Source organism: Gopherus evgoodei, unplaced genomic scaffold, assembly GCF_007399415.2.
Source record: "Gopherus evgoodei ecotype Sinaloan lineage unplaced genomic scaffold, rGopEvg1_v1.p scaffold_43_arrow_ctg1, whole genome shotgun sequence".
Taxonomy (NCBI): Eukaryota; Metazoa; Chordata; order Testudines; family Testudinidae; genus Gopherus; species Gopherus evgoodei.
The window spans coordinates 1,629,950-1,655,873 of record NW_022060064.1 but is presented as its reverse complement, the minus strand read 5'-3'; the positions used below and the strand labels follow the sequence as shown (position 1 = coordinate 1,655,873).

Below are 25,924 nucleotides of genomic sequence, written 5' to 3'. Positions count from 1 at the left end.
TCCTCAGGAAGGTCACCATGCCCATGACTAGCATGTACTGACTGCGGCAGGGACCAAAAAGGCAGAGAAAAGCCCTCAAAAGTTCTAAGCTGCCAAGCCCCAGAAGGCGATCAAAATCCTACCTAAAATCGAGACAGGATAAGGCGAAGGTCATCTCCAAAGCCAGGGCTAAGAAGGTAACACTGAGAAAGAAGTGAAGAGATTTTCATTGGGATGACTCCTGCTCCCCTAATGGCTCTTTTATGAATCACCATGGACCACCCAAAGAGATCAAAGTCCTGCAGGACAAACAGCCCCATGGACAGGATAATGAAGTGGTGGCAGTGGGGGGAAGTGTTTCTCTTCCAGAGGGGAAGTGCTGTGTTTTGTCTAACACCTGCCAGGTGAGTGATGCACTGACAGGGCAGCTGCCCATAGCTCCCACATGAGCTCATTCTCTTCGATCTGCTTCTGCCGTTATTTCAGAGCCAGCACTAGTGGGAGTGTGTCCCTGTCACTTCACCAGCTGTAGAACAGGCTCTGTCTGCATCCCATCTCTGATTAATCCCACTTTTTATTGTATTCCTACTGTGCTACTTTCCCAGTTCTCTGCCTCATTCTAACATTCCGGTCAGAGACTGACTATGGGGAGGAATGGACTCATTTGTGTGACATTCGGTAAGTTGCCATAGCATGTGATTGAAACCTCTGCTGGAGGTGGGCAGGAGCCTGTTACCCACATAAAATAGCTAAGCTTTACCAAACTACCTGCTACATATTCAAACCTTCCTGTACACACACAATAGAAATCGGGGCTCTGAGAAATGACAACTTTCCTTTAACACAGATCATTGTTTTCTGTACTTCCAGAAGCATTGAAATAGAAGCATATTACCTTTAAACAGCTGCTATTTCATGATCAGCAGCAGAGCCTCTGTCAATTTACCACCCATAGAGCTGATTGTTTCGAACTGCAGGGTTAGCCAGACCATTCAGTAACATTATCGCTCTGTTTACAAAGCCTTTGGTTAGTGACGAATCATGAGACTTATCCTTTCCTGCTGTAATTCCACTGACTCCAGTGTTCTCTTTCCGCAGTTCAGGTTCCAAGAAAATAAACAAATTAAAACAACCTTCAGAACTAACATGCTGGGGGAAAGTGGAAATGTTGAGAGCTCAAATAATTCAGTTTATTCTGTTTCTTGTGTGTGTGACCAGTGGGGCTTTTTGTTTGCTCCTGGCAGGTTCAACCATGTCAGATTTGTCTGAGGGGAAGGGACAGAGAAAACAGACACCTTGGCCTTCCAGGTTGGGGTTAGGCAAAGGAATAACAACCCTGTCCCATAAAAAAAAAAAAAAAAGTTACAGAAACAGTGGTAGGAACAGTGCTAGAGAAACTGGTAAATAATCACAATGCCCAGGCTTGAAGTAATCGGAAATAAAGGATACAAAAAGCAAAGCTCAGGGGATATTTGGGGTTTATTCTCTGAGCTTAGCCATGTGCTATAGCACAGGGAGCACTTTTGGAAGTCTCCCATCCCACAACTGGGGAAAGGAAAAGGATTCTTAGGTTCTAGCACAGATTGAAGGAGGAGAGTGATGGGGAATAAGGGACTCCCTCTGACTTACCCTAACTACGTCTGTTGTTACAATGGGTGAAATGACATTTTTCTCTATCCCTGCCCTGTTCCTGCTCTTTGTTATAGTTCAATATATTTTAAGTGCAGAAAATGATAATAAAAATATCTGTTCTCCAGCACAACCTGAAGCTACATCAGAGCAACTGGGAAGGAAACAATTTGTTCCCCAAGGGAGAACTGGATGACTAACAATGGCTTTGAAATGGGGGAACAGTATAACCGTGATGCTCAGGGTTTGTTTAGACTAGGAAAAGTGATGGAGTTTAGGTCAGGTCAAGGGGAAAGCTAATGCCAACCACTGCACCTGCGCTGCATCTGCACTACAACTTTTTACATTAATATCACTAACTTGAGCAGACAATGACATATATAGTCCTAGTGGATGGAAGGCACAGGTAGTTTTTGCCTCAGTGTACCTTGCTGGGATCAAACCTGTCTCCTCCCGCACCTGGAGGTGATGAACATTCCTGGCTGAAGGGGGACACACTCCTATGACTCAGAAGGAAAGGAGTTGATAGAAAAGATCATAGGACTGACCCCAAAGAAGGATGAGCTGCAAAAGGCAGAAGCAGGCAACTTATCTGGTGGAACTGAGACACCACGGTGAAGATGATGCAAAAATCACTGTGATTTTTTTTTTTAAAAAAAATTTTAAACCCTAGTCAAGGGTTTTATTATAATTCTCTCTCATGTGGATTTTCTGATGTCTAATGAGGCTTGAGTGCTGATTGAAGCTTTTCCCGCACTCAGAGCTTTTCCCACACTCTCTCCCATGTGGATTCTCCTATGTGAAACAACGCTTGAGCTGTGCCTGAAGCTTTTCCCGCACTCAGAGCATGTGTAGGGCTTTTCCCCTGTGTGGATTCTCTGATGTAAGATGAGGTCTGAACGATTAAAGAAACATTTCCCACACTCCGAGCATCCATAAGGTTTCTCACCTATGTGGATTTTCCTATGTTTGATAAGGTGTGAGCTCTGATTGAAGCTTTTCCCGCACTCAGAGCACGTGTAGGGTCTTTCTCCTGTGTGGATTCTACGGTGTGTGATAAGGGAAGAGCGGTGATTGAAGCTTTTCCCACACTCAGTGCACGTATAAGGTGTCTCTCCCGTGTGGATTCTCCTATGTATTATAAGGTTTGAGCTCCGATTGAAGCTTTTCCCACACTCAGAGCACGTGTAAGGCTTCTCTCCTGTGTGGATTCTACGATGTGTGTTCAGGGTAGAGCTGTGACTAAAGATTTTCCCGCACTCTGAGCATGTGTAGGGTGCTTCTCCTGTATGGATTCGCTGATGTAAGATGAGGGCTGAACTATCGATGAAGCTTTTCCCACACTCAGAGCATTCGTAAGGTTTCTCACCTGTGTGGGTTCTCTGATGTGTGATAAGCTGTGAGCTCCAGTTGAAGCTTTCCCCACACTCATGGCATGTGTAGCGTCTCTCTTCCAAGTTGATTCTGTAGCTTGTTATAAGGTCTGAGAGGCTACTAAAGTTTCCCTCTGGCCTCCCCTGAGTCTCACAGGCTTCTGTTTTTTCTGGGAGTGCACAACTCCCGGAAACATTCCCTTTGGATCTTCCTGATAAAGTTCCATGTGGTTCTCCTTGCTCAGCATCTTCCTGATGGGGTTTCTCCTCCTCATTCTGACTCATCATCCCATCACCTGATGGGAGACAGAGAGAATCCAGACACAGATCACTACCTGTACCGGAAAGAAAGAAAGAAATGGAAAAAGGGATGAACAATCCAAAATGTGTGTGGGAGAGATCAAACCTATCAGGAGCTGATTTCCCCCAAAACCTTCCCCAGAGAAGAGAGGAAGAGATCAGTTTTGATCTGCATCTCACGAGAACACTCAGGAGAAAGTGAGATCGGGGAGCGACCTGCTGCCAGTTGTCAGTCAGAATGGAGGGAAGCCATGAGTGAAATCTGCCATAATGATTCCACATCTACAGAGAACAATCCTGAACTTGGAGAGCTCACAGGGTCTTTGTAGGGCATCCCAAATGTTTCCTGCATTCCCACACAGTTGTTGAGTTGGTTTAACCAAGTCCTCACCTGGGAAGGCAGCTCTTGGAAGCACTTCTTTCTCAGAGCCCTGGAGGTCTGGGACCCACGGCTCTTCCCCTTGTTCCAGCTGGGAGATCACATCAGGTTTGGAAACTGGAAACCCTCCTGCAGGCAAAGAAAACAAGGGAAGTCAGAGGAATTTGTGGGATACTTGTCACAAAGAATAATCCATGGTTTTAACCCCCAGCTCATTTTTAAGCAGTAACATCCCAAGGCCAGTTTCCTTGGCTCAAAGTGGCAGGAGAGTTATTATGATTATAAATCATATTCATTACCTTAGTGCCTAAGGAGCAACTAACAGCGGGTCCCCACTGTGATAGGGCAAGTACAAACACAGAATAGTAGAGGGCCCATGCCCTGAAGAATTTACAATCTAAATGCACAAGACAGACACAGAATGGGGGAAGGGATAGAACCCACTGTTAGAACAGACATATTCAGGCCTGCCTGTAAAGCCTATAGTTTAAGAACTTAGGTGTGTTTTTGTCACTTAGCTACTTACGGGAGTATGAAAACAAAGAATCAAAATCACTGTCTTTATTTGTAAGGGCCTTCTCTCACCGTGACAGTCTCAGGCCTTGTTCTTAGGCTAAGGTCTTTGGCTAAGCAGCAGGGGCAGCCATAAGCTGGGAAGCGAAGGGTCACATCCTCACATCCCAAACCAGTCACACTGAAATAAGGTGCTATTGGGCTGTTAGGAAGATGATCCTGTCCTGAGAGTGCCCATCACCACCAGATAAAGAAACAGATCTTAAGATGGTAAAAGAAAACTTAGTTTGATAGCAGCCTGTTTGGCAAGAAATCACTTCTCAATGCTTGTGATTGTGAAACCCTCATTTTTGTATTGTTTTATCTTTATGGCCACCACTTTTACAATGTTAATCAGTCTGGTTCTCTCATTGTTTTTGTCTGCTGTATAATTAATTTTGCTAGGTGTAAGTTAATTAGGGTAGTGGGATACAATTGGTTAGAGAATTATGTTTCAATGTGTTAGGATTGGTTAATTACATTTCAGTACAATGATTCGTTAAGCAAAGGTATAGCTGAGAATATTACTATATAAACTGAGTCAAACAGGAGGGGAAACAGGAACAGGGACGCAGGCAAGCCTCTGCAGCATCAGAGCTGGTAAGGGGGACACAGGGTAAATGCTCTGCAGTGTCAGAGCGGGTAAGGGGGAAACGTCACCGAAGACCCCAGGCCCCCTGAATCCTCTGGGCAGCCCTGGGTGACAGTCATTCCCTTGTTTCTGTCGGGTATTCCATTGATGTAGGTTACTCCCAGCCAGTCCTTAATGACCCATTCATATCACCCCATGACAGCTACGTGACAAAACACCTCATATCTCCTGCTTTTTATAATCATAGCAATACCAATCACAGCAGGAAACTGAGGTGTTTATTGTCATCATACAAGTATCACGAAAAGTCCCACCTCTGTCACACACACACTGCTCACAGCCCCTGGGGAGAAAGCAAAGCACAGGAACTGGACGTTGGTCCAGCAAACACAGTGGAGGACAAGCTGCAATCCTCACACACTGGTCAAAAATGAGAGGCATGTGGGTCCCTACCCATAGAGAGGGGCTGGCTAGAGGCCTGATACCTGAGGGGCCATTCCTTGAGCAGACCATGGAGGCAGGTCAAAGGCTTAGTTACTCCTGAACTGTGACATTGCAAAAGCACATTTTGGGGAATTAGGAAATCTAGTGACTCAGGTGTAATGGGAGGGAGAATTAAACTCCCCCAGTGGGAGGAGAAAGCTGGGGAGTTAAACACTAACATTCAGGAGCAACAGCCTCTAATTCTTCTGGAAAAGGAGAACAGAGGTGTAGCGAGCGCCCTCTGTACCCTCCGACCGGAGGGGGCCCCGCAAGGAAGGGGGCCCCTAAAAGTGGCAAAAAAAATGTAAGGTATAACTAGGTAAGTGACATTTATTGACGCTATTGCACAATCCATGTCGGTTTTAGTGACAAAACCGTGAAGTCATTATGATACATCATAATGCTATTGGCTACATCAGTTGTCTGTCGGTCAGTTTCAAATTTTAGTTGGACCCATTCAAAGAATGTGTATTTGCGTTCATAATGGCAGTCGGCGGAGAAATGTTATTAATTTAGTTTAGTTTTTTATCGTTTCCAATGCAGAAGCGTGCTTTGTGATGTCTAAGAGAATGTATAAGAGCAGAGCTAGTAAACGAAAGGCAGCAAAAGATGCCGAGAAGGAACTTGAGAAAATTCCAAAGTTGTCAACATATTTTGCGCTGCAATCCAACGTACAGGTACAGGCACATGAAACGGACAGCGCTAGCAGTGACGAATCGTATCCAGAAGTATCCAGAAGTGCTTCAAGTGAGGTCGAAGGTGAAGCCAGTTGTTCTACCAAACAAACTGTGACAGATATTCCAGCTGCTGCCGGCAAAGAAGTATCTGAATCTAAACCACTGACTGATGATCCAGGAGATTGGCCGTCTATAATATCGGACAGGCAAGTATGTGACATTGTTGCACGTGGCCCACCGCAGCAGAATGAAAGTTACGAATTTCCATTTAACGAGGAAAGACGCAGGTTCACAAGTACTCATTTCTATCGAACCATGGCAAAAGGCGAGAAAATAAGACATTCATGGTTAATGTACTCAGTTCAGAAAGATGCCATTTTTTGTTTTTGTTGTAAATTATTTGGCACTGGCGACACACCGCTACATCGTGGAACATCTGCTTGGAAAGCACTGTCAAAAAGACTTCAGCAGCATGAAACAGGCAAAGGTAATCAAGACTGTACGGTGAAATGATTTGACCTTTGGTCAGGCATAGTAAATCGTACATCTATTGACCAACTCTAATTGTAGGCTTTTCTGAAAGAGAGAGATTTCTGGAGAAATGTTGTCAAACGCATGGTTGATGTCATTATTTTCTTGTCCGAAAGAAACTTGGAATTTCGAGGAAGTAATGAAAAGCTCGGCGATCCTTCGAATGGCAACTTTTTGGGACTGTTTGAATTGCTTGCAAAGTATGATACTGTCCTCAGCGAACTTTTACAGAGGATTAAGAAGGCAGAGACACATGTTCAGTACCTCACTCCATAGATCCAAAACGAGCTGATTCAACTTGTTGCCAGTAACATTCAAGAGGCCAACATAGCGCAGCTTAAAAAAGCAAAATATTATTCAGTTATTTTGGACTGTACTCCCGACATCTCACATGAAGAACAGATGTCTGTGGTGTTACGCTTTGTTGAATGCAACGGTGAAGATGGTGTCAATATTCATGAAGCGTTTGTTGGTTTTCTTAATGTTCATGATACAACTGGCGAGGGCTTATTGGAAGCGTTTATTGAAAAGGCAAACAACTTAGGAATAGACATTGCTGACATGAGAGGCCAAGCTTATGATAACAGCGCAAATATGAGAGGAAAGAGTAAAGGAGTTCAAGCCCGCATGCTAGAAATAAATGACCGTGCCTTGTATGTACCATGTGGAGCTCACACTTGGAATCTTGTGATCTCAGACGTGGCAAAGTCATCGAAATATGCCGTTGACTTTTTCGGTTTGATTAACAGAATATACGTTATCTTTTCTTCTTCACCTTCACGTTGGGATATACTTCAAGAACATATGCCAATAACTGTTAAAGGGTCATCGGACACTTGTTGGGAGTAGAGAATTGATGCTGTGAAGCCATTGCGTTATCACCTTGAAGAATTGTGCAATGCTTTGTCATCTTTGTGAGAATATGCGCTCGAAAAAAAAGATGTCAATCCAGCAACAGAAGCCAGTGCGCTTTTAGACCATGTTACTACATGGTCTTTTGTTCTGACTGTGTACATGTGGTACGATATATTATTTCACGTCAATAAAACCAGCAAATTAATTCAGTCACCAGATATGTCAGTTGACGTACTGCAGGCAGAAGTCAGTGCTACAATGAAGTTTTTGGAAGACTATCGAAATACAGGATATAACTCTGTGGTCACAAATGCACGTGAAATAGCAGAGCATATGGGTATTGAGCAGGTTTTTCCAGAAACCAGGGTACGACGTAAGAAGAGAATGTTTGATTACGAATGTTATGTGCTGCTGATTCGAGTAGTCTTTCTGCCGAAGAAAAATTCAAATCGCAGTTCTTTCTTGTTCTCACTGATCAGGCCATATTTCGTGTTTCATCGTGATTTGACCAACTCGTGGAGTGGTATAAGTTGTTTGGATTTCTGTACAACACTAACAGCCTGAAACAGGGTCACAGAGAAAATGAACTGGAGAATCACAGCAAAAATTTTGAAAGAAAAATGGGAGACATTGATGCCAACGAACTCATAATGGAATTGAATCATTTTATTTATGTCATCGAGAAAGAGAGAGGACTTGTCACGGCAAACAATTTTTTAACGTACATATACAAGAACAGCCTTCTGGAGATATATCCGAATCTTTGCATTTGCATCAGAATTCTTCTGACCACACCAGTTACTGTCGCTGGTGCTGAAAGGAGCTTCAGCAGAATTAAACTGATCAAGAATATCCTACGCTCAACCATTACAGATGGCAGGCTTTCTGCGCTTTCAATTATCTCAGTCGAAAACAAAATTGCCAGATCTCTGGACTATGACGCATTGATTAACCAATTTGCAGAGAACAAGGCTTGAAAGAAGCGCTTTGCGTAAATACGTAATACATGTACACTGTAGGCCTATGTATACATAATATGAACCCCTTATATCGTATAAAATAAATACCGCCTTCCAGTTTCTGCATTGTAAGGGGCCTTGGACATATGTTTGGAGGGGGCCACGTTCTTTGTTGCTACGGCCCTGAAGGAGAATGTAAGAAACAAGAACTGGGCCATGCAACCTCAGGAGGGACAGGCTCAAAGATCCAAGGAGCCGAGAGGGAAGACAGCTTGTGGCTGCTGCAGATGGGGAGAAGGGGGACAAGACTTTCTCCAAACTCTCACTCTTCTTGACCCCAACCTGATTTTATGATCTATGACCTAGTCTCACATCTTGTGGGCAATTTTATACTCGCTAGAGGTAAGATGTCATGATCAGAGTATTGCTTATTAGCTTGGAACATGCGTGGAGGGGCAAGGAGGTGAACATAAAGAAATGGGTTATTAAGGGCAGGTCGACACTACAGCCGGGATTGACGCTCTGAGATCGATCTAGCCGTGGTTGATTTAGTGATACGATTTAGTAAACATAGCCTAAGCTTGCTACAGTTCAGGGCCTTATATTAAGTTGAGGCTTTGTGAGAGTGGTTATGCTGAAGTAAGGGATTTATCTGAGGTTTGGGTAGGGATTCAGGGTTAAAGGTCTGGTATCCCCCACAGCTCTAGATCCCCAAACCTCTCCTTTCTCCCACTGACCCACCTAACCCACTTCCTGGGTGCCCTTCTCCACACTCCCCTCTCCTTCTTCTCATTACTCGCAGCTGGCACCACCTCCCGGCGCCTTGGGAGCTTCTTGTATTTTCTCCTCGTCTCTCATTACCGCCTCCCTCCCTGTTGCCTGCTAGTCTATGGGAGATAAGGAAAAAAAGGGGGCAAAGAAACTTGTCAAAACTTGGATGATGAATAAAGGTATAAAGTTATTACTGCTCAGGTTCTTTAGAGATCCCACAGCTTCTAATAACCTAGGGGACAGGACTCCTTACCCAGCGAGGTCACCGTCTCATAGTTCTCCTGCATGACATCCCTGTGGAGGGCTCTCTGAGTGGGGTCCAGCAGAGTCCATTCCTCCTTGGTGAAATACACAGCCACCTCCTCGAAAGTCACCAGCCCCTGAAAGAGGAAGAGTCCAACATTCAGTATCTGATGCCCCACTCACAACCCCACTGTTCATGGAACAGCAGCACCAGGGAAATGGAAGCTCTGGGAGACACGTTAACAGAGTCCCACCCCACCTTGCCTAGAGCAGCCAGGAGGAAGAGAGAACCTTTGTGTCTCCCAGCTAACAGACGAAGGCAGGGTCATCACATTTATCACATAGCTACTAGACAGGGCTTGATATAGGAGATGGGGCTGTCTCTGGACCCTGCTGGTGGCTCCCTGGTAGGAATCCCAACACTCTCCAAATAAAATATATGGAATAAAGGGGAAGTCAATAGTAAAGAATAGAAGTTTGAAGGTCAGAATTGTAGAAAGTTAGCAAGGGAAGCTATCAGAAATCAATGATCAACCAATGAAAATAAGAAGGAAGTTTTTAAAAGGACAAAATTAATCGTAACAATGGTAGTGGCAAATTACTAGATGGAAATGGCAGAATTGTCAACAATCATGCAGAAGAGGTAAAAGTGTTCAATAAATATTTCTCTCCTGGATTTGGAGAAAAACAGATGATGTAACTCATATCATAAGATGTTGACGCTGACAGTCTTTCCATTCCAAAAGTAACTCACGAGGATGTTAAAGAGCAGCTATTAAAGTTAGATATGTTTAAATCAGTGGGTCCAGATAACTAGAGTTCTGAAAGACCTGCTGGAGGAGTGTGGTGGACTGTTAATGTTGATTTTAATTAGGACTTGGAACACTTGGGAAATTCCAGAAGACTGGAATAAAGCTAATGCTGTGCCAATATTTAAAAAGTATAAAAGAGATGAATGAGCTAATTACAAGTGTGTCAGTCTGAAATCAATACCGGGCAAAAGAATAGAGCAGCCAATACTGGATTTCATTAAACAAGAAAGGAGGGTAATGTAATTAGTACCCATTAAAAAGGTGTAGACACAATAAATCCCATCAAACTAACTGGATATCCTTATTGGATGAGATCAAAAGTTTAGTTGCAGCTAATAGTACTGATGTAATATATGTAGGCATATGAGTTGCTTCAGCACAATATTTTGACTAGAAAGATACAAAATACACACTGCATATATTAAATAGATTAAAAACTTGGATTTTAAATAGGGAACCATGGTTGAGTGAATTTCTTTCTAGCGGGTTCCTGCAAGGATTGGATCTTGGTCCTGTGCTATTTAACATTCTTACCAATGACCTGGAAGAGAATATAAAATCATCACCGATAAAGTTTGCAGCTGCCACAAAAATTGGGGGTGAGGGTAACTAATGAAGTGCCAGTAGATTCAGGCTCCAGCATTGGGAGTCTGGGAAGTTTTCCTAGCCTTGGCTAGAGAGTTATTTCCTGTTCTACAAAGACAGGAAGTTCCATTCCCAACACCTGTGCCTTGAAATTAGGACCTATCTGACACTACAGCCCATATTCAGCATAGTGGCAGGATTATAATATGATTAGGACATGAGGCATTTTGTACAAAATGAGTCATGTGTGGTGTCACTGGAAAAGTTATGATTTGCTGAATATGATTATACTACCTGTGTGCATGGATCATGTTTGTATCTGAAGTTATGGATATTGACTCTGTATCTGTCTTTCAAATGCGCTTACTCTGGGTAACACCCACAACGAGCCTTTCAGGTACAACCATGAAGAAGCCAGACAGTGTTCATGTCTCATCAATAAAGACAACGGACTGTGGAAGAGCTTAGCCCTCCTGTAAACGTTTCAGCCAGCATAGGAGTCATGGCTACTGTGACTCAGCAGGGCACTCTAGGGCATGTGACCAGACCACATGACAATGAACTTCATTTTGGTACCTGTATTTTTCCACAAACTGGACTAGGAACTGAGTTTAGAACAAAGGGTTCCCGCTATATGGAAAAACTACATAAAGTGGGGTGTGTCATCATCTCTTAGCCTCATTCCCCGCACAAGAGAACTCCTGGAAACACCTGAGGAACAAAGACAGAACTGGAGGAAGTGTTGGTCCAAGGTAAAGGGATTTCTAGCTTGTGTATGGAAACTTGGTGGACTGCTTGTATCATCAGTCAGGGTAAGAAATTGCTAATTCAAATTCTATCCATCTAATATGTTAGGCTTGGTTTGAGTTTTTGGTTATTTGCTAAGTAATCTGCTTTGATCTGTTTGCTAACACTTATCGCTGGGAAATTGGCTGTTGTCTTCTCTCTCTCCTTGAGTGGCTTAGGTAAAGCACTCAGGTAGCTTAGCTGGCTGCATGGCGCCACCTGCTGTCGTGCTGGGTGATAACAGGCCCTGGAGAGGCTGGCTGAATCTCCAGCAAAGCAGTGTGAGAAGGGCCAGCCCAGCTTGAGGGTTAGAGGGCACAGTGGTTCCCAGAAGCCCCCCAGACTGCACCCCGGGGTGACAACCCATCACAGCCTAGAGCACACAAGTCTCAGCAAGTTTGTCACATCCTGTCCCATCCCTTTCTCCACCCAAGTTATTTCCTGCCTCCCACCACTGGTAAGCTCCAGCCGGGTCGCATGAACCGGTTGTTAAATTTAGAAGCCTTTTTAGAAACAGTTGTTCCAGGACAACCAGTTCTAAAAAAGATTCAAATTTAACAAAGGCTCGGGCAGCTGTCCACCTGGTCCCCGTCCCCAGCTCACCTCTCCCTCTCCTCTGCATCAAATGTTCGCGGGAAGCCTGAAACAAGCAGCAGGCAGGTAAGCTGGGATGGTGCGTGCGGCCCAGTGCAGCTCCACCTGAGCGGCTCCCCCTGGCCCCGGCCGAGCACTCCAGCCGGGTCCCGGCCAAGCACCCCTGGCTCAGGCTGGTCCCGGCCGAGCGGCTCCGACCCGGCCCAGCTCAGGCCCTGCAGCATCGGTCTCGGCCAAGCGGCTCCAGCCCAGCTCGGGGAGTCGGGTCCTTTGGCGCCAGTCACGGTCCCGGCAGAGCGGATCCAATCCTGGCCCCAGGCAGTGTGGTAAGGGGGTAGGGAGCAGGGAGGGGGTGTTCGGTGGGTTGTGGGGGGGTGGATAGGGGTCAGGGTGGTCAGAGGGCTGGGAACAAGGGGATTGAATGGGGGCAAGGGTCCCGGGGGGGCAGTCAGGAAGGAGCAGGGGTTGGATGAGGTGGTGGGGGGCAGTCAGGGACAGAGAGAAGGGGTGGTTGGATGGGGAAGGGGGTCCGGGAGGGCATCAAGAATGAGAGGAGGGGTTTGATGGGGCGGCAGGGGGAAGTCAGGGGACAGGGAAGGGGGGGATGGGTCTGGGTTCTCCAGGAGGGGTGTCAACCTGGGCCAGCTTCCAGGGAATCGGGCCCCGCGCCTAAGAGGCCCCATGCTTTAGGCGCCTTTTAAATTTTTTTTACTTACCCTGGCTGCGGTCTGCTCCGGGGTCTTCCATGGCCCCGCGGCCCCGGCTGGAGCTCTGGCCGGAGCGCGGCAAGCCCCGTGCCCCCAGCTGGGGCTCCGGGCCCTTTAAATATCCCCCAGAGCCCTGGGGTAGCAGAGGGCTCCGGCGGCTATTTAAAGGGCCAGGGCTCCAGCTGCCTCTGCCACTCCGATCCTTTAAATAGCCGTCAGAGCCCCGCCGCCCCCATGCATTCCCCAGGGCTCCCATGGCTATTTAAAAGGTCCGGGGCAGGGTAGAAGCAGGGGAGCCCCAGGCCCTTTAAATAGCCCCCAGAGCCCTGGGATAGCGGGGAGCTTGGGGACTTTTTAAATGGCCGGGGCTCCAGCTGCCTCTGCTGCACCCCCTGACCTGCCCGCACCAGCCCCGTCCCCCGCTGCCTGCAGCCAGCTCTGCACCCCCTGCCCACAGCCAGCCCCTACCAACCCCCCTGCCCTGTCTCCAGCCAACCCCTGCCACACACCCCTGCCCGCATCAGCCCTGCACTGCCCGCCCTGCCCTGTCTCCAGCCAACCCCTGCTGCACCCCCCTGCCTGAAGCCAGCCAGTCCCATACTCCTGTCTCCAGCCCTGCCAACCCCTGCTGCACCCCCCTGTGGCCCTGCCTGAAGCCAGTCAGACCCACACTCCCCTGTCTCCAGCCAGCCCCGCACCCCTTGCCCTGCCTGCAGCCAGACCCTACCTCCAGTCAGCCCCTACCCTGCCTCAAACCAGCCCCATGTCCACTGCTGCCCTGCAGTTCCCAGGCCAGTAACCTGCACACCTGCTTCAATGACGGGGGCAGGAAGCAGCGGGGACCCACACATGTGCACATCCCCAGGGAGTGGCGGGGACCCACACATGTGAAACGGCAGTCATTAATAAGCAAACAGCATATATGATGCAATGTACATAATATATAATTGTATTATTTATATAGTTATGGAAAGTAAATAATATGTGGAAGAAATGGAAGGCTTTTTTTTTTTTTTTTACACTTTTTTCTTTTTAAGTCATCCCTGCCAGGGCCCCGCCGAAAGTGTTCGAATTGGGCCCCGCACTTCCTAAAGCCAGCCCTGGTGTCAACGAGTATGAGGGGTCGGATGGGATGACCCCCTCATGAGGTGAGGAGGAAGGAACCTGTTAATATTTTGGCAGCTCATCACTGGCTCCCACCCTCCTACACATTTACTGCTTCTCTCCCTCCAAGCAGAACCCACCACCAGCTCCCTGAGAATCCCTTACCTGAGCCAGCTCCATTGCAGCCATTGCCTTCCCCCTGGGAGGATGGGATGATCTGGAGCAAAACGTGGACGTTAATCTGTAGCCTGCCAGGGTGAGAAGGGCAATGTGAGAGAATTCACACAGGGTTTCTGTCCTTTCCACATGTTGATTCCCCTAAGCATTGTTCCCTGGTCATGGACATTCCAGGTTCTGCCACACTGTGAAGCACAGAGTGACCTTATTCCAGTACAGGCCTAGCCCCCTCCTACCAGGGTGTAACCCTCTGACACATGGTAAAACCCTCCCAGCAGCAGAGTGTCTTTGTTACACTTATCAAGTTTGCAGGCGACACCAAGCTGGGAGGGGTTGCAAGGACTTTGGAGGATAGAACTGAAATTCAAAATCATCTGTACAAACTGGAGAAATGGTCTGAAGTAAACAGGATGAAATTCAATAAGGACAAATGCAAAGTACACCGCTTAGGAAGGAACAATCAGTGGCACACATACAAAATGGGAAATGACTGCCTAGGAAGGAGTGCTGTGGAAAGGGATCTGGGGGTCAGAGTGGACCACAAGCTAAATAGGAGTCAACAGTGTTGCAAAAAGGCAAGTATCATTTTGGGATGTATTAGCAAGAGTATTGTAAGCAAGACACAAGAATTAATTCTTCCGCTGTAGAGCTGATTAGGTCTCAGCTGGAGTAGTGTGTCCGGCTCTGGAGGCCACATTTCAAGCAAGATGTGGACAAATTAGAGAAAGTCCAGAGAAAAGCAACAAAAATGATTAAAGATCTAGAAAACATGGCCTATGAGGGAAGATTGAAAAAAACTGGGGAAGACTCAGAGGGGACACGATCACAGTTTTCAAGTACATAAAAGGTTGTTACAAAGATGCCAGAGAAAAATTGTTGTTCTTAACCTCTGAGGAAAGGACAAGAAGCAATGGATTTAAATTGCAGCAAAGGCGGTTTAGGATGGAGATTAGGAAAAAAACCTCCCTGTCAGAGTGGTTAAGCAAAGGAATAAATTGTCTAGGGAGGTTGTGGAATCTCCATCACTGGGGATTTTAAAGAGCGGGTTGGACAAACACTGGTCAGGGATTGTCTAGATAATATTGAGTCCTGCCTTGAGTGCAGGGGACTGGCCTAGATGACTTCTCGAGGTCCCTTCCAGTTCTATGATTCTATGAACCAAATGCCAGAGAAGAACAAAATCAAAGGAGTCACTCTGGGGGTTCTCCCTGTCACTGTCCCCAAGGCAGCTCTCTCAGGTTTACAAAGCTGTTTGATGCTCCAGCCTTTATACAGTCTCTCCTGGCAGTGGCTCTTTCAGCTTTTGGGAAGCGTGACCCCGGGGGGCCCTGAGACTGGGCCTTCTTGCCTCAGCACATCTTGTTTGGACTCACTGGGGAGCCATAGAAAGAAACGAGCAGATACTTCTAACAGAGACTGTGAACATAAGAACAGCCCACTGTGTCAGAGCAATGGTCCATCTAGCTCAGTGGCCAATGCCAGGTGCATCAGAGGGAATGAACAGAACAGGTAATCATCAAATGATCCACCCCGTCAACCATTCCCAGCTTCTGGCAAACAGAGGCTAGAGACACCATCCCTGCCCATCCTGTCTGTGATGCTGGCAGATGAGGTGTTAGCTCTTACACAAGCCCCCGTGTCTTAATTGAAGAGGGACAAACGCATAGCTGGAATCAGTCTGACTCACCTGTGTTAGTATTGTTAAAACAGGTATTAGGATTATAAGAATGTGTTTACACTTTATTGAATGCTTGTAAATTGCTGCCTGGCTTAACATCTGATTAGTTGCATTGTGAGCCTCTGTGGCTCTGTAAATCACCAGACAGGAGAGAGACTTTACCTAGGTGAAGTGCTGACTGGCAACCGAATGCATTACACCCTGCCTGGCAGGAAAGGTCCATCAACACCAGAGAGACTATTATGGGATGTTAAAGAAGACATAAGGCTGTTGTTGTGCTCTTGACTTCCCATTAGCTGAGTTTGCAGTTCAGAGCACATCGGAGGAAGGGGATGAAAAACCCCATACAGAAGGAACTGATTCTCTGTATGCTGCTTGGACTCTGGGGGGCAAAGTTTCTAGGCATAAGCATGAGATCCCCAGCTGATTAGCCGGGGTTAGTCCTAAAGAATATGCAGAGCTTGCTTATTATAAAAGCTTCTACTACTTTTTGAAATTTAAGACTGTAACTTGTCTGCATCTGAATGATTAGCTGCTGTGACAGGGCAAGGCCAGATGGCTATAGGAAAGTAGTGAGAAACAGGTATGTTAGCCCCAGGCTAAACAAATCCCTGTTATCATGGTAAACAAATGACAGTTGCTCCAGGTTAATCAAGACACCAGGGGCCAATTAATATCCTTCCAGAAAGCCGTGGAGACAGCTAGGTTGATGGGGACACCTGAAGCCAAACAGGGGCTGGCTGAAACTAGTTAAAGACTTCCCAGTTAGGCAGGTGGGGGTGCATAACAGGAGCTGTGGGAGTGATTGAGGCACAAGGAAGGAAGCCCTGAAATAAGGGTGAAGTGGAGCCTGAGGAAGTGGGGGCTGCTGTGGGGAAGTAGAACAGGGAATTGTATGTGTCCTGTTTCTAAAAGGTCAGATACCACAGCTGATACTATTAGGGTCCCTGGGCTGGAGGGGGGTCCTGGGCTCCTCCCTTTGCTCCCCTGATTAATCACTGAGACTGGCAGACAACAGAAACTGTGCAAGGGAGGGGAGCTTTGCCTCTCCTCCCTCCCTGGCTTACGATGAAAATGGCTCAGTGGGCTGTGACACTTGTCCCTAGAGAGAAGGGTTACGTGGAGGGTCACAGTGAGCCTCTGAGGCTAGCGAAATCCACCAGGAAATGCAGGGCCCATGGAGACAAGGACAGAGCTTTGTCACGCTGCTTTAACTTTGTAAACAACTCTCATTTCCTTTCAAATAAATCTTAATACAGGTTATGACAGGACTGGCTACAAGTGTTGTCTGTCTTGGGAGATCTAAGAGTCATTTGACCTAAGGAAGTGACTGGTCCTTTGGGACTGGCAGTAACCTGAACATTGCTGTGATTCGTGGGATAAGGCAGGGGTTCTCAACCATGAGTCTGGGGCCCCCGGGGGGGCCATTAGCAGCTTTCAGAGGGCTGCCAAGCAAGGCCAGCATTAGACTCGCTGAGGTCCATGGCACAAAGCTGGAGTCTCAGAGCATGGGGCTGAAGGCTGGGCCCCTGAGCCCCACCACCCAGGTCTGAAGATGAAGCCTAAGCAATGGAGCTTTGTGGGGGTATGGGGCCCCAGGAAGTTGCCCTATTTGCTACCCCCTAACACCAGCCCTGGCTGTGATATTATTAATATAACCTGTGACTGTACAGTTCATTGGTGCAACCACTGTTCTATATTTGCAGCAAATATTGTACAAAGGTTGTCATGTAAGGGGTCTATGAAAAGGTTATAATTTGCTGCTGATGATGATTATACTACCTGTATGGGTGTATCATTTTTGCAGTCAAAGTTATGAATATTGGCTACGTTCTTGTACATCAATGTGTTTTGATTCTGAAGTAGCCTTAGTAAAGCATTAGGTCAGCTTCTTCAGAAAGGAATTGGCAAATCAAGAAACACTTAAAGGACCTTGGGGAAACTCCAATCCACATACCCTGGTGGGCCGGGCCAGTTTCTTTACCTGCCACGTCCAGGGGTCGGCCAATTGCAGCTCCCACTAGCCGCAGTCGGCCATCGCAGGCCAATAGAGGATGCAGGAAGCGGTGCAGGCTAAAGGATGTGCTGCCTGCTACTTCCCACTGCCTCCATGGGCCTGGAGTGACAAACTGTGGCTAGCGGGAACCGCGAGAGGCCAAACCTGCCAACATCGCAGGTAAACAAACTGGCCTGGTCTGCCAGGGTGCTTACCCTGGTGAGCCGCGTGCCAAAGGTTGCCGATCCCTGAGCTAAAATATTTAAGAGACAAGTCAGTTGAAAATATAGTGGTGCAAGAACAAAGTAACATCGCTTCCCATTGTTACACAGCTTCCAGGTGCTGGAGGCTGCAATCCCCCGTCGTTAACATGGTTATTGGGCTGAAATCTCCCCTAGGCCAGTCAGAGACAGACACGTACCTGTGTCGCTCCCCAGCTCCCGTTGCAGTGTCTCTAGGGGAAGGAGAAGATGGGAGAGGTGAGAATTCAGGCCCTCGCATTCATGGAGAAATCCCCATTGCTTATTAATGGAATTGCTGTTAACTATGAGATGGTGACAGAGATCAGAGGCCGATAACACAGCCGCTGCAGACAGAGCCAGCCCCACAGGGCTGCTCCATGGGGAAGGGCGACTCGCTGAGCTGGGCTGTGAGATGGAGCCCAGGATCAGTGACATCACTAGAGTCCCCGACTCCTTCTCAGGGTCAGGGTCGCTGTAACCAGAGGAGACGCCACCCCCAGACTCCAACTCACCTTTGAATCCCAGCAGCACCTCCTGCAGCATGGCACTTTTCAGGGAGAAATCGCTGAGTATCTTCTCCAGCTCCGCAAACGATGGTTCTGGCGTCCAAAACGTCCCATCCTCCCTGCTGGGGAAAGGAGGGGTGAGAAATAGGCCTGATCCACAGACCCTGAGCCCAGCAATCCCCAAACTTCACCAAACCTGGATCTGAGCTTTGTAGCCTGAGATAGTCAATGTCAGGGTGAGTCACCTCAGCCCTGTGCTCCCCAGAGAGACAGGAAGTGGGGAGACACTAGAGCAAGGAACGGAGACATTGTTCAGGAGCTTTCTCAGGGACGCTCTGGTTCGGGGGGGGGGGGAGGGCAGCAGAGTCACCCCCTATGCTGGTTTACTGCAGGAACAAGGGGCACCAGCACAGGGACTACGTGGAAAGGGAGGAGACACAGCCCAAAGCGTGGGCAGGTCCTACATGCTGACAGTGGCCACAGACAGAGCCCAGGGCTCCAGCAGGGAATGAACGTGGGCCCTTTAATGCCAAAACCCCCAAACCCTTCAGCTGAAGCAGTAACCCTGGGGTGTCCAGCTCATTTGGCAGAGAGGGCCACATTGCTCTGTCCGTTACGGCCAGTGGCCAGGGCATCAGGTTAGGACTCTGTGCCCTGCTCCATTCACACCAGAACACCCACTGCTCTCCATGGGACACCCACGTACAAAGAACAAGGGGGGGACTTTGCCCTTCGGATGGGAAATAAAATTTTAGGTCTTAGTATTTTGCCAAGTCTTTGTCTGTCACACTCAGTGTCACTCAAGAGGAAAACAGCCCCCTCCTGGACACTCCTGTAGGGCCCTGCTGGTTCTTCCCTGTGTTTCCGTTCATTTCTCTCTCGCTTCCTTGTCCTTGTCTCTCCCCTCTGTTCTTCCCTCCCTACAGCAACCCCTTATTCCCACCCCACAAAGGCTTCACTCCCGCCCTCTCCCCATTCCATCTGCTCAAGTGATCAGCCAGGAAACACTCCTGCCATTTCAGTTGACGCCCCCATGACATTAACAGGGGACAGGAAAGTTCACGCTCGCAGAGCTACGGCTTAAGGCTGCTGGCAGCCCCAGCAAGGCAACACTGTCTCCATTTACACTGGGGAGGTGCTGAGGGCCAGCAACTCACTTTAACAAATGCAAAAGCTGAGATTCTGCACCCTCGGAATATGTGACGTGGCCACATCAGTCCAGGAGACAGGCCTGGTCTGTCCCATCGGCCCTGGCTCTGGCAGCCCTGCTGTGACCCTCATGAGCGATCAGACAGTAACCGGCTCTTCTCCTACCCGAGTCAGCACTAGGGGAGACAGAATCACACGCTCCAGGGGCAGGGGGCAGCTTCCTATTCAGTGCAGATATCAAACCTAAAGGCCCATGAGGGGGAGCGAAATGGAGCCCAGAACTTACCTGCCCCCAGTGCTCCCAGCACCCTAAAGAGGGAGAGAAAGAGGAGGCCGTCAGGGGGAGTGTCCCTGGGTGGGGAGGCCCCCTGTTCTGCAGGGGTCACCATTGAAGCCTCGGGTAGTAGGGGAATTTCAGGATTACATTCCCAGAGCAGCTGCCCCCTACCAGGGACTTTCCCCTATGCAGCCCCAGAAATCCCTGTGGGCAGGTCACCACTGCGGAAATCGTCTTCCCGGGCACTTTATAGGCAGAAGATATTTCTCTGCATTGAGAATCAAATTCCCCCCAGTGCTAAGACCCAGAAGGCCCCTAGCCCCACTAAACCATTAGCCTGCCGTGAGAGGGGCCTTAGGCCTGGCTTGGGACCTCAGCATGGTGGGGGAGGGGATTTCACCCTCCAAGTGCAAATGCAGACAGACATTTCCAGGAGAGAAGGTCTTGGAGCTGCAGCATCCAGGACTCCCAGGACCCATCCCTGGTGCCGCTGCCAGGCTCACTGCCCCTCCCTCTGCCTCACTTTCCCCATTTGTCCCAGAGGGATAATGCCCCTGACCCCACTCTGTAAAGTGCTTTGGGGTCTAGGGCTCAGAATCACCTATAGAAACACTGTGTAAGATCACTGCAATGACAGCCTGACCTGCAGGGGTTGGCTCAGCAGCTGCTGCCCCTTCTCTCCTCCCCTCTCCCTTAGCAGGGAAATCTCCCACGACAGGCTGCAGACGCCCTCATCCCTTCTCTGGGCAATGGCTCTCTCTAGCTCCTCCAGCCGGGACAGCAGCCGCTGCTCCTGCTCCTCCAGAAACCCTCGCAGCTCCTGCCACTCCCAGACAATCTTCTGCCTCTCGGCTTCTGTCTGTTTCTGCCACAGGGAGAGAGCGGCTCAGTAACAGGGGAACATAAAACATAAGAATGGCCAGACTGAGTCAGACGAAAGGCCCATCTAGCCTGGTATCCTGTCTTCTGACAGTGGCCAATGCCAGGTGCCCCAGAGGAAATGAACAGAACAGGGAATCATTAAGTGACCCATCCCCTGTCGCCCATTCCCAACTTCTGGCAAACAGAGGCTAGAGACACCATCCCTGCCCATCCTGGCTAATAGCCACTGATAGACCTGTCCTCCATGCACTTCTCTAGTTCTTTTTTGAACTCTGTTAAGTGTCTTGGCCTTCACAACATCCTCTCGTAAGGGGTTCCACAGGTTGACTCTGTGTTGTGTGAAGAAATACTTCCTTTTGTTTGTTTTAAACCTGCTGCCTATTCATTTCACTGGGTGACCCCTAGTTCTTGTGTTATGAGGAGGAAATAACACTTCCTTATTTACTGACGCCACACAACTCATGATTTTATAGACCTCTACCATATCCCCCCTTAGTCGTCTTTTCTCCAAGCTGAACAGTCTCAGGCTTTGTCTAACTGGCACTTCTCTCCTGCCAACAAACAGCAGCTACACTGCGCGCCTGTCAGCAGCACGGCTGTAGCGGCACAGTTGTGTCGCTAAAAGCTGCGGAGTGTAGCCAGAGCGTCAGTCTTATTAATCTCGCCTCAGACGGAAGCTGTTCCATATCCTTCATCATTTTTGCTGACCTTCTCTGAACCTTTTCCAATTCCAATCTCTCTTTTTTGAGATGGGGCGACCAGATCTGCACGCAGTATTCAAGATGTGGACATACCATGGATTTATATAGAGGCAATAGGATATTTTCTGGTTTATTGTCTCTCTCGTTCCTAATGATTCCCAATACTCTGTTCGCTTTTTCCACTGCTGCTGCAGATTCAGTGGATGTTTCCAGAGAACTATCCACAGTGACTCCAAAATCTCTTTCTTGAGTGGGAACAGCTAATTTAGACCCCATCATTTCATGTCTATTTGATATTATCTTTGCCAGTGTGCATTACTTTGCATTTATCAACATTGAAATTCATCTGCTTGGTAACTGGGGAAAATCATAAATGCACCTCGGGGCGGGTGGCAGAGTTATTTACCAGAACACGATATCTCTTGTGGGGAGTGACGGGAAGTTCATTCATCCCAGGAAGGGAGGAGGGATCAGGGCCAGGATGAGCTGTACATCACCAACAGGAGGGACACTTTTCCCTAAAACCTCATCAACTTGCACTAAGCCAAATCCTCCATCTCTGCAGCGACATTTCATCTCCTTTCCCCCCTCTCCTCCCATCCTCCCCAGGAGCTAGAAAGGATCCCTGGTCACTGTGACATTCAGATAGACTGTGGGTAGGGGCTCCGGGCTAACACAGACTGACCCTCTCCTGCCCAGCAGCCTCCTGCATCCTAAGGGCATCATGTCACCCCCGTGTCTCACCCTGCAGGCTCCCTGGGCTCCAGTGGGGATGGGTCCCTGGCTGAGGCTGGCAGGGGAGGCCCTGCATTCACCAGGCCATTCTTATGCCAGGAAAACCTAAGTGTGTGTGTGGGGGGACACTCTGGGCACCTACCAGCAGCTCCTCACTTTGCCGCTCCTCCTTGGCTTTGGCTGCTTCTCTCTCTTTTCCCAGAGGGGCCAGATGCTTTTGTGGCTCCTCCTGGAAGAAGCAGGGGAGGGAGGATTAGAAACTGCTGCAAACGGCCTCCCAGCTGCCAGATTTCAGGGCCCGTCCTGCCCTGCAGACGCCTGTGCAGGGTTCCTGGGACTCAGACTGAGAGGAGATGGTGAAATAGGGAGCAGCTTTTCCAGAGGAAACGCAGGGCCTCAGGCTGCAGTGACAGGGGTGCAGCTCAACCCCCAGCTCCCTGGGGTCTCACCCACATCCCAAGCAGCCAACTTCAGACAGTCCCCCACTTTCCCCAGTGCCAGCCCACAAAGCTCCCGCAGGGTCAGATCTGAACATGGAGCCCCCCCAAACATCCCCAAACCCCAGCCCTGACCCCCCAGCAGACCCCGAACTCCCAGCTACCCCCAGCTCCTATCCCCAGCCCTGACCCCCCCCAGCGCACCCCAAACTCCCAGCTCCCCCCCAGCCCTGACCCTGCCAGCGCACCTCATACTCCCAGCAGCCCCACAGGCCCCATCCCCAGCCGCTCCCCACCCAGCCCTGACCCCTTCGCGCACCCCAAACTCCCAGCTCCCCCACAGTCCCCATCCCCAGCCGCTCCCCCAGCACAACCCAAACTCCCAGCTCCCCCCCAGCCCTCATCCCCAGCCGCTCCCCCCCAGCGCACCCAAACTCCCAGCTCCCCCCCAGCCCTGACCCTGCCAGCGCACCTCATACTCCCAGCTCCCCCACAGGCCCCATCCCCAGCCGACCCCCCAGCACACCCCAAACTCCCCCACAGTCCCCATCCCCAGCCGCTCCCCCAGCACACCCCACACTCCCAGCTCCCCCCCAGCCTTGACCCCCCCAGCACACCCCACACTCCCAGCTCCCCCCCAGCCTTGACCCCCCCAGCGCACCCCAAACTCCCAGCTCCCCCCCCAGCCCTGACCCCTCCAGCGCACCTCATACTCCCAGCAGCCCCAAAGGCCCCATCCCCAGCCGACCCCCCAGCACACCCCAAACTCCCCAGCACACCCCACACTCCCAGCTCCCCCCCAGCCTTGACCCCCCCAGCGCACCCCAAACTCCCAGCTCCCCCCCCAGCCCTGACCCCTCCAGCGCACCTCATACTCCCAACTCCCAGCAGCCCCAAAGGCCCCATCCCCAGCCGCTCCCCCCAGCCGACCCCCCAGCACACCCCAAACTCCCCCACAGTCCCCATCCCCAGCCGCTCCCCCAGCACACCCCAAACTCCCAGTTCCCCCACAGGCCCCACCCCAGCCGCTCCCCCCTCCCGCCCGGCTCTGACACCCCCAAATACCCCCCCCGGCTCCCCCTCGCTCCCGGGCCCAGCCTGGGCTCCGAGCTCCGCAGCCGAGCCGCGCTCCGGCCCCTCCTGCAGCTCCCGGCCCCACCCGGGACACTCGCCCCCCGCAGCCCCGGGCAGCCCCGCTCCGGCCACGGGGAGCTCGGGGACCCCCCGGGCAGGGGGCGAACCAGGCAGCCGGGCCCGGCCCCTCCCGGCAGGAGCGTGTCCGCCCCACGCGTGTCCCCGCCCCCGGCCTCACCGCGCTGCCCCGCGGGCTGCAGGGCTGGAGCAGCCCCCGCGCTGCGCTCCCGGCCCCGGCCATGGCCCCGCTGCCGGCACAAAGGGGCGGGGCGGGGGGGAGCAGGAAGGGGCGGCTCCTCCCCGCGCCCGGCCCTGCCCCCGAGCCCCACGCAGCGGGGTTGGGACACGCGGGGACCCGCCTCAGCCCGGAGGGGGCTGGGGCTCCCCAGGGGAAAAGCAGGGGCGGGGGCTGGTGCTGCTGAACCATCAGACTAAGGAGCCCCCGGCTGAGAGTGCAGCGAGCACGTGTCAGTTCAGCGCTGGAGATGGGACTCAGCACATGTCAGTCACCTGCCTCTAAAGCCTCTAAATCCCCTGGGCACCGCTCGCCAGGGCACAGCCTGGGAGCTGCCCTGGGAATAGATCCTGCGGGAAATCCCTTCCCCCCCTCTGCTAGCTTGTGTTTGTTACAGCCCTGGAAATAACCCGCTGCCTGTGTGCCCCGCAGAGAACAGAGGAGCAAATTCTCTCCCTGTTCACCCTTCCACAGCCATGAAAGGAAGGAATGAACCCCCAGCAGCACCCTGCCCCACAGAGTCCCCCCTGTAAGGAGAGAGATGTGCAGTGACTAGGGCTCCAGCTCAGCGTCACCAGGTTTATATAACTTTTGGTGATGCCCAGAACAGGTCCAAGTCCTGCCCTTCCTTCCTCGCTCCCCCCGCCCTCCTAAAGCTCTGGGAGGGAGTTTGGGTACATGAGGTGCAGGCTCTGGGATGGGCAGGGGGTGGTGGCATCCTGTGGGAGTGAGTTTGGGTGCAGGAGGGGGTGTGGGCTCTGGGAGGGAGTTTGGGTGCGGGCTGGGTGTGGGACATGACCTGGGACAGGGGGTTGGGGTGCAGGGGGCAGTGGCGGGCACTGGGAGGGAGTTTGGGTGTGGGTGGAGTGGGGGATCTGTGCTGGGGCAGGGGGTTGGGATGCAGGGGGCAGTAGCGGGCACTGGGAAGGGGGTTGGGTGTGGGTGGGGTGGAGGATCTGTGCTGGGGCAGGAGGTTGGGATGCAGGGGGCAGTAGCGGGCACTGGGAGGGGGGTTGGGTGTGGGTGGGGTGGGGGATCTGTGCTGGGGCAGGGGGTTGGGATGTGGCACCTATCTTGGGCAGCTTCCAAAAGTGACCCACACCCCCATCTGGCAGCAACTCCTACATGGAGGAGGCCCGGGGGGGCGTGGGTCTCCTGGCACCACTGCAGCTCCCATTGCCGCAGTTCCAATGGCAGAGTTGGCACTGGGGATGGGGGCAGCATGCGAGAGACACACCCCACAGGGGCTGCAAGGATGTGCCAGATGCTTCTGGGAGTGGTGCACCGTGCAGAGCGAGAGTGGGCAGGAATCCACTTAAGTCCCGCTGTGCTGCTGGTAGTGGTGGCAGGAGCCCCTGGGCCCGTTCAAATCGCCCAGGGCCAGCTGCTCAGGCTTTCTGACTTTCTGATGGGGAAGCAAAGGGAAGGCATATGTGCCCCTCATGAGCAGTTCTGGGGAGTCTTTTTGGGGGTTCCTGAAGTAGGCAGCAGAGAGGTGCAGCCTCACCATCGAGTCTGTTTCACTGTAGGAGAGAGGGGGCTGCAGGGTGATCTCCCGCCTCTGTGCATCCAGCAGCCTGTGCGCCCCCCTGCCATGCTGGAGCCTCCACATTTATTTATTGACAAATAAAATTTGCAGAATATTAAAATATTGTGCAGAATCTCCTCAGGAGTGAGACTGACTCAGGGAACCTCCTTGGAGTGTCATGGCTTGGTTAACCCCTCAGCCACCACACCAATGCACAGAGAGTGCCAAGCCCCACTGCGGGTCTGGGGGCTGGGTTTGGGTCATACACATTCAGACTGTCCACTCCCTCTGCTACAAACCGCTGCTGATTTCCCATTTAGGACATTAGCCGTTACT

At 50.6% G+C, this 25,924-nt stretch overlaps 2 protein-coding genes across 4 annotated transcripts in view; both read right to left on the bottom strand.

Moving 5' to 3' along the window:
- Positions 1-25,924, bottom strand: part of LOC115642642 (zinc finger protein 436-like) — a 936,374-nt gene that overhangs the window by 387,094 nt on the left and 523,356 nt on the right. The window lies entirely within an intron of this gene.
- Positions 1,444-24,086, bottom strand: LOC115642613 (zinc finger protein with KRAB and SCAN domains 8-like). The gene is given in 10 exon segments (XM_030546252.1): positions 1,444-2,378; positions 2,381-2,951; positions 9,386-9,460; positions 14,077-14,159; positions 18,184-18,216; positions 18,517-18,632; positions 19,946-19,968; positions 20,580-20,801; positions 22,397-22,483; positions 24,004-24,086. Coding segments are annotated over 10 exon segments (1,374 nt in total). The 5' UTR covers positions 24,067-24,086; the 3' UTR covers positions 1,444-2,277.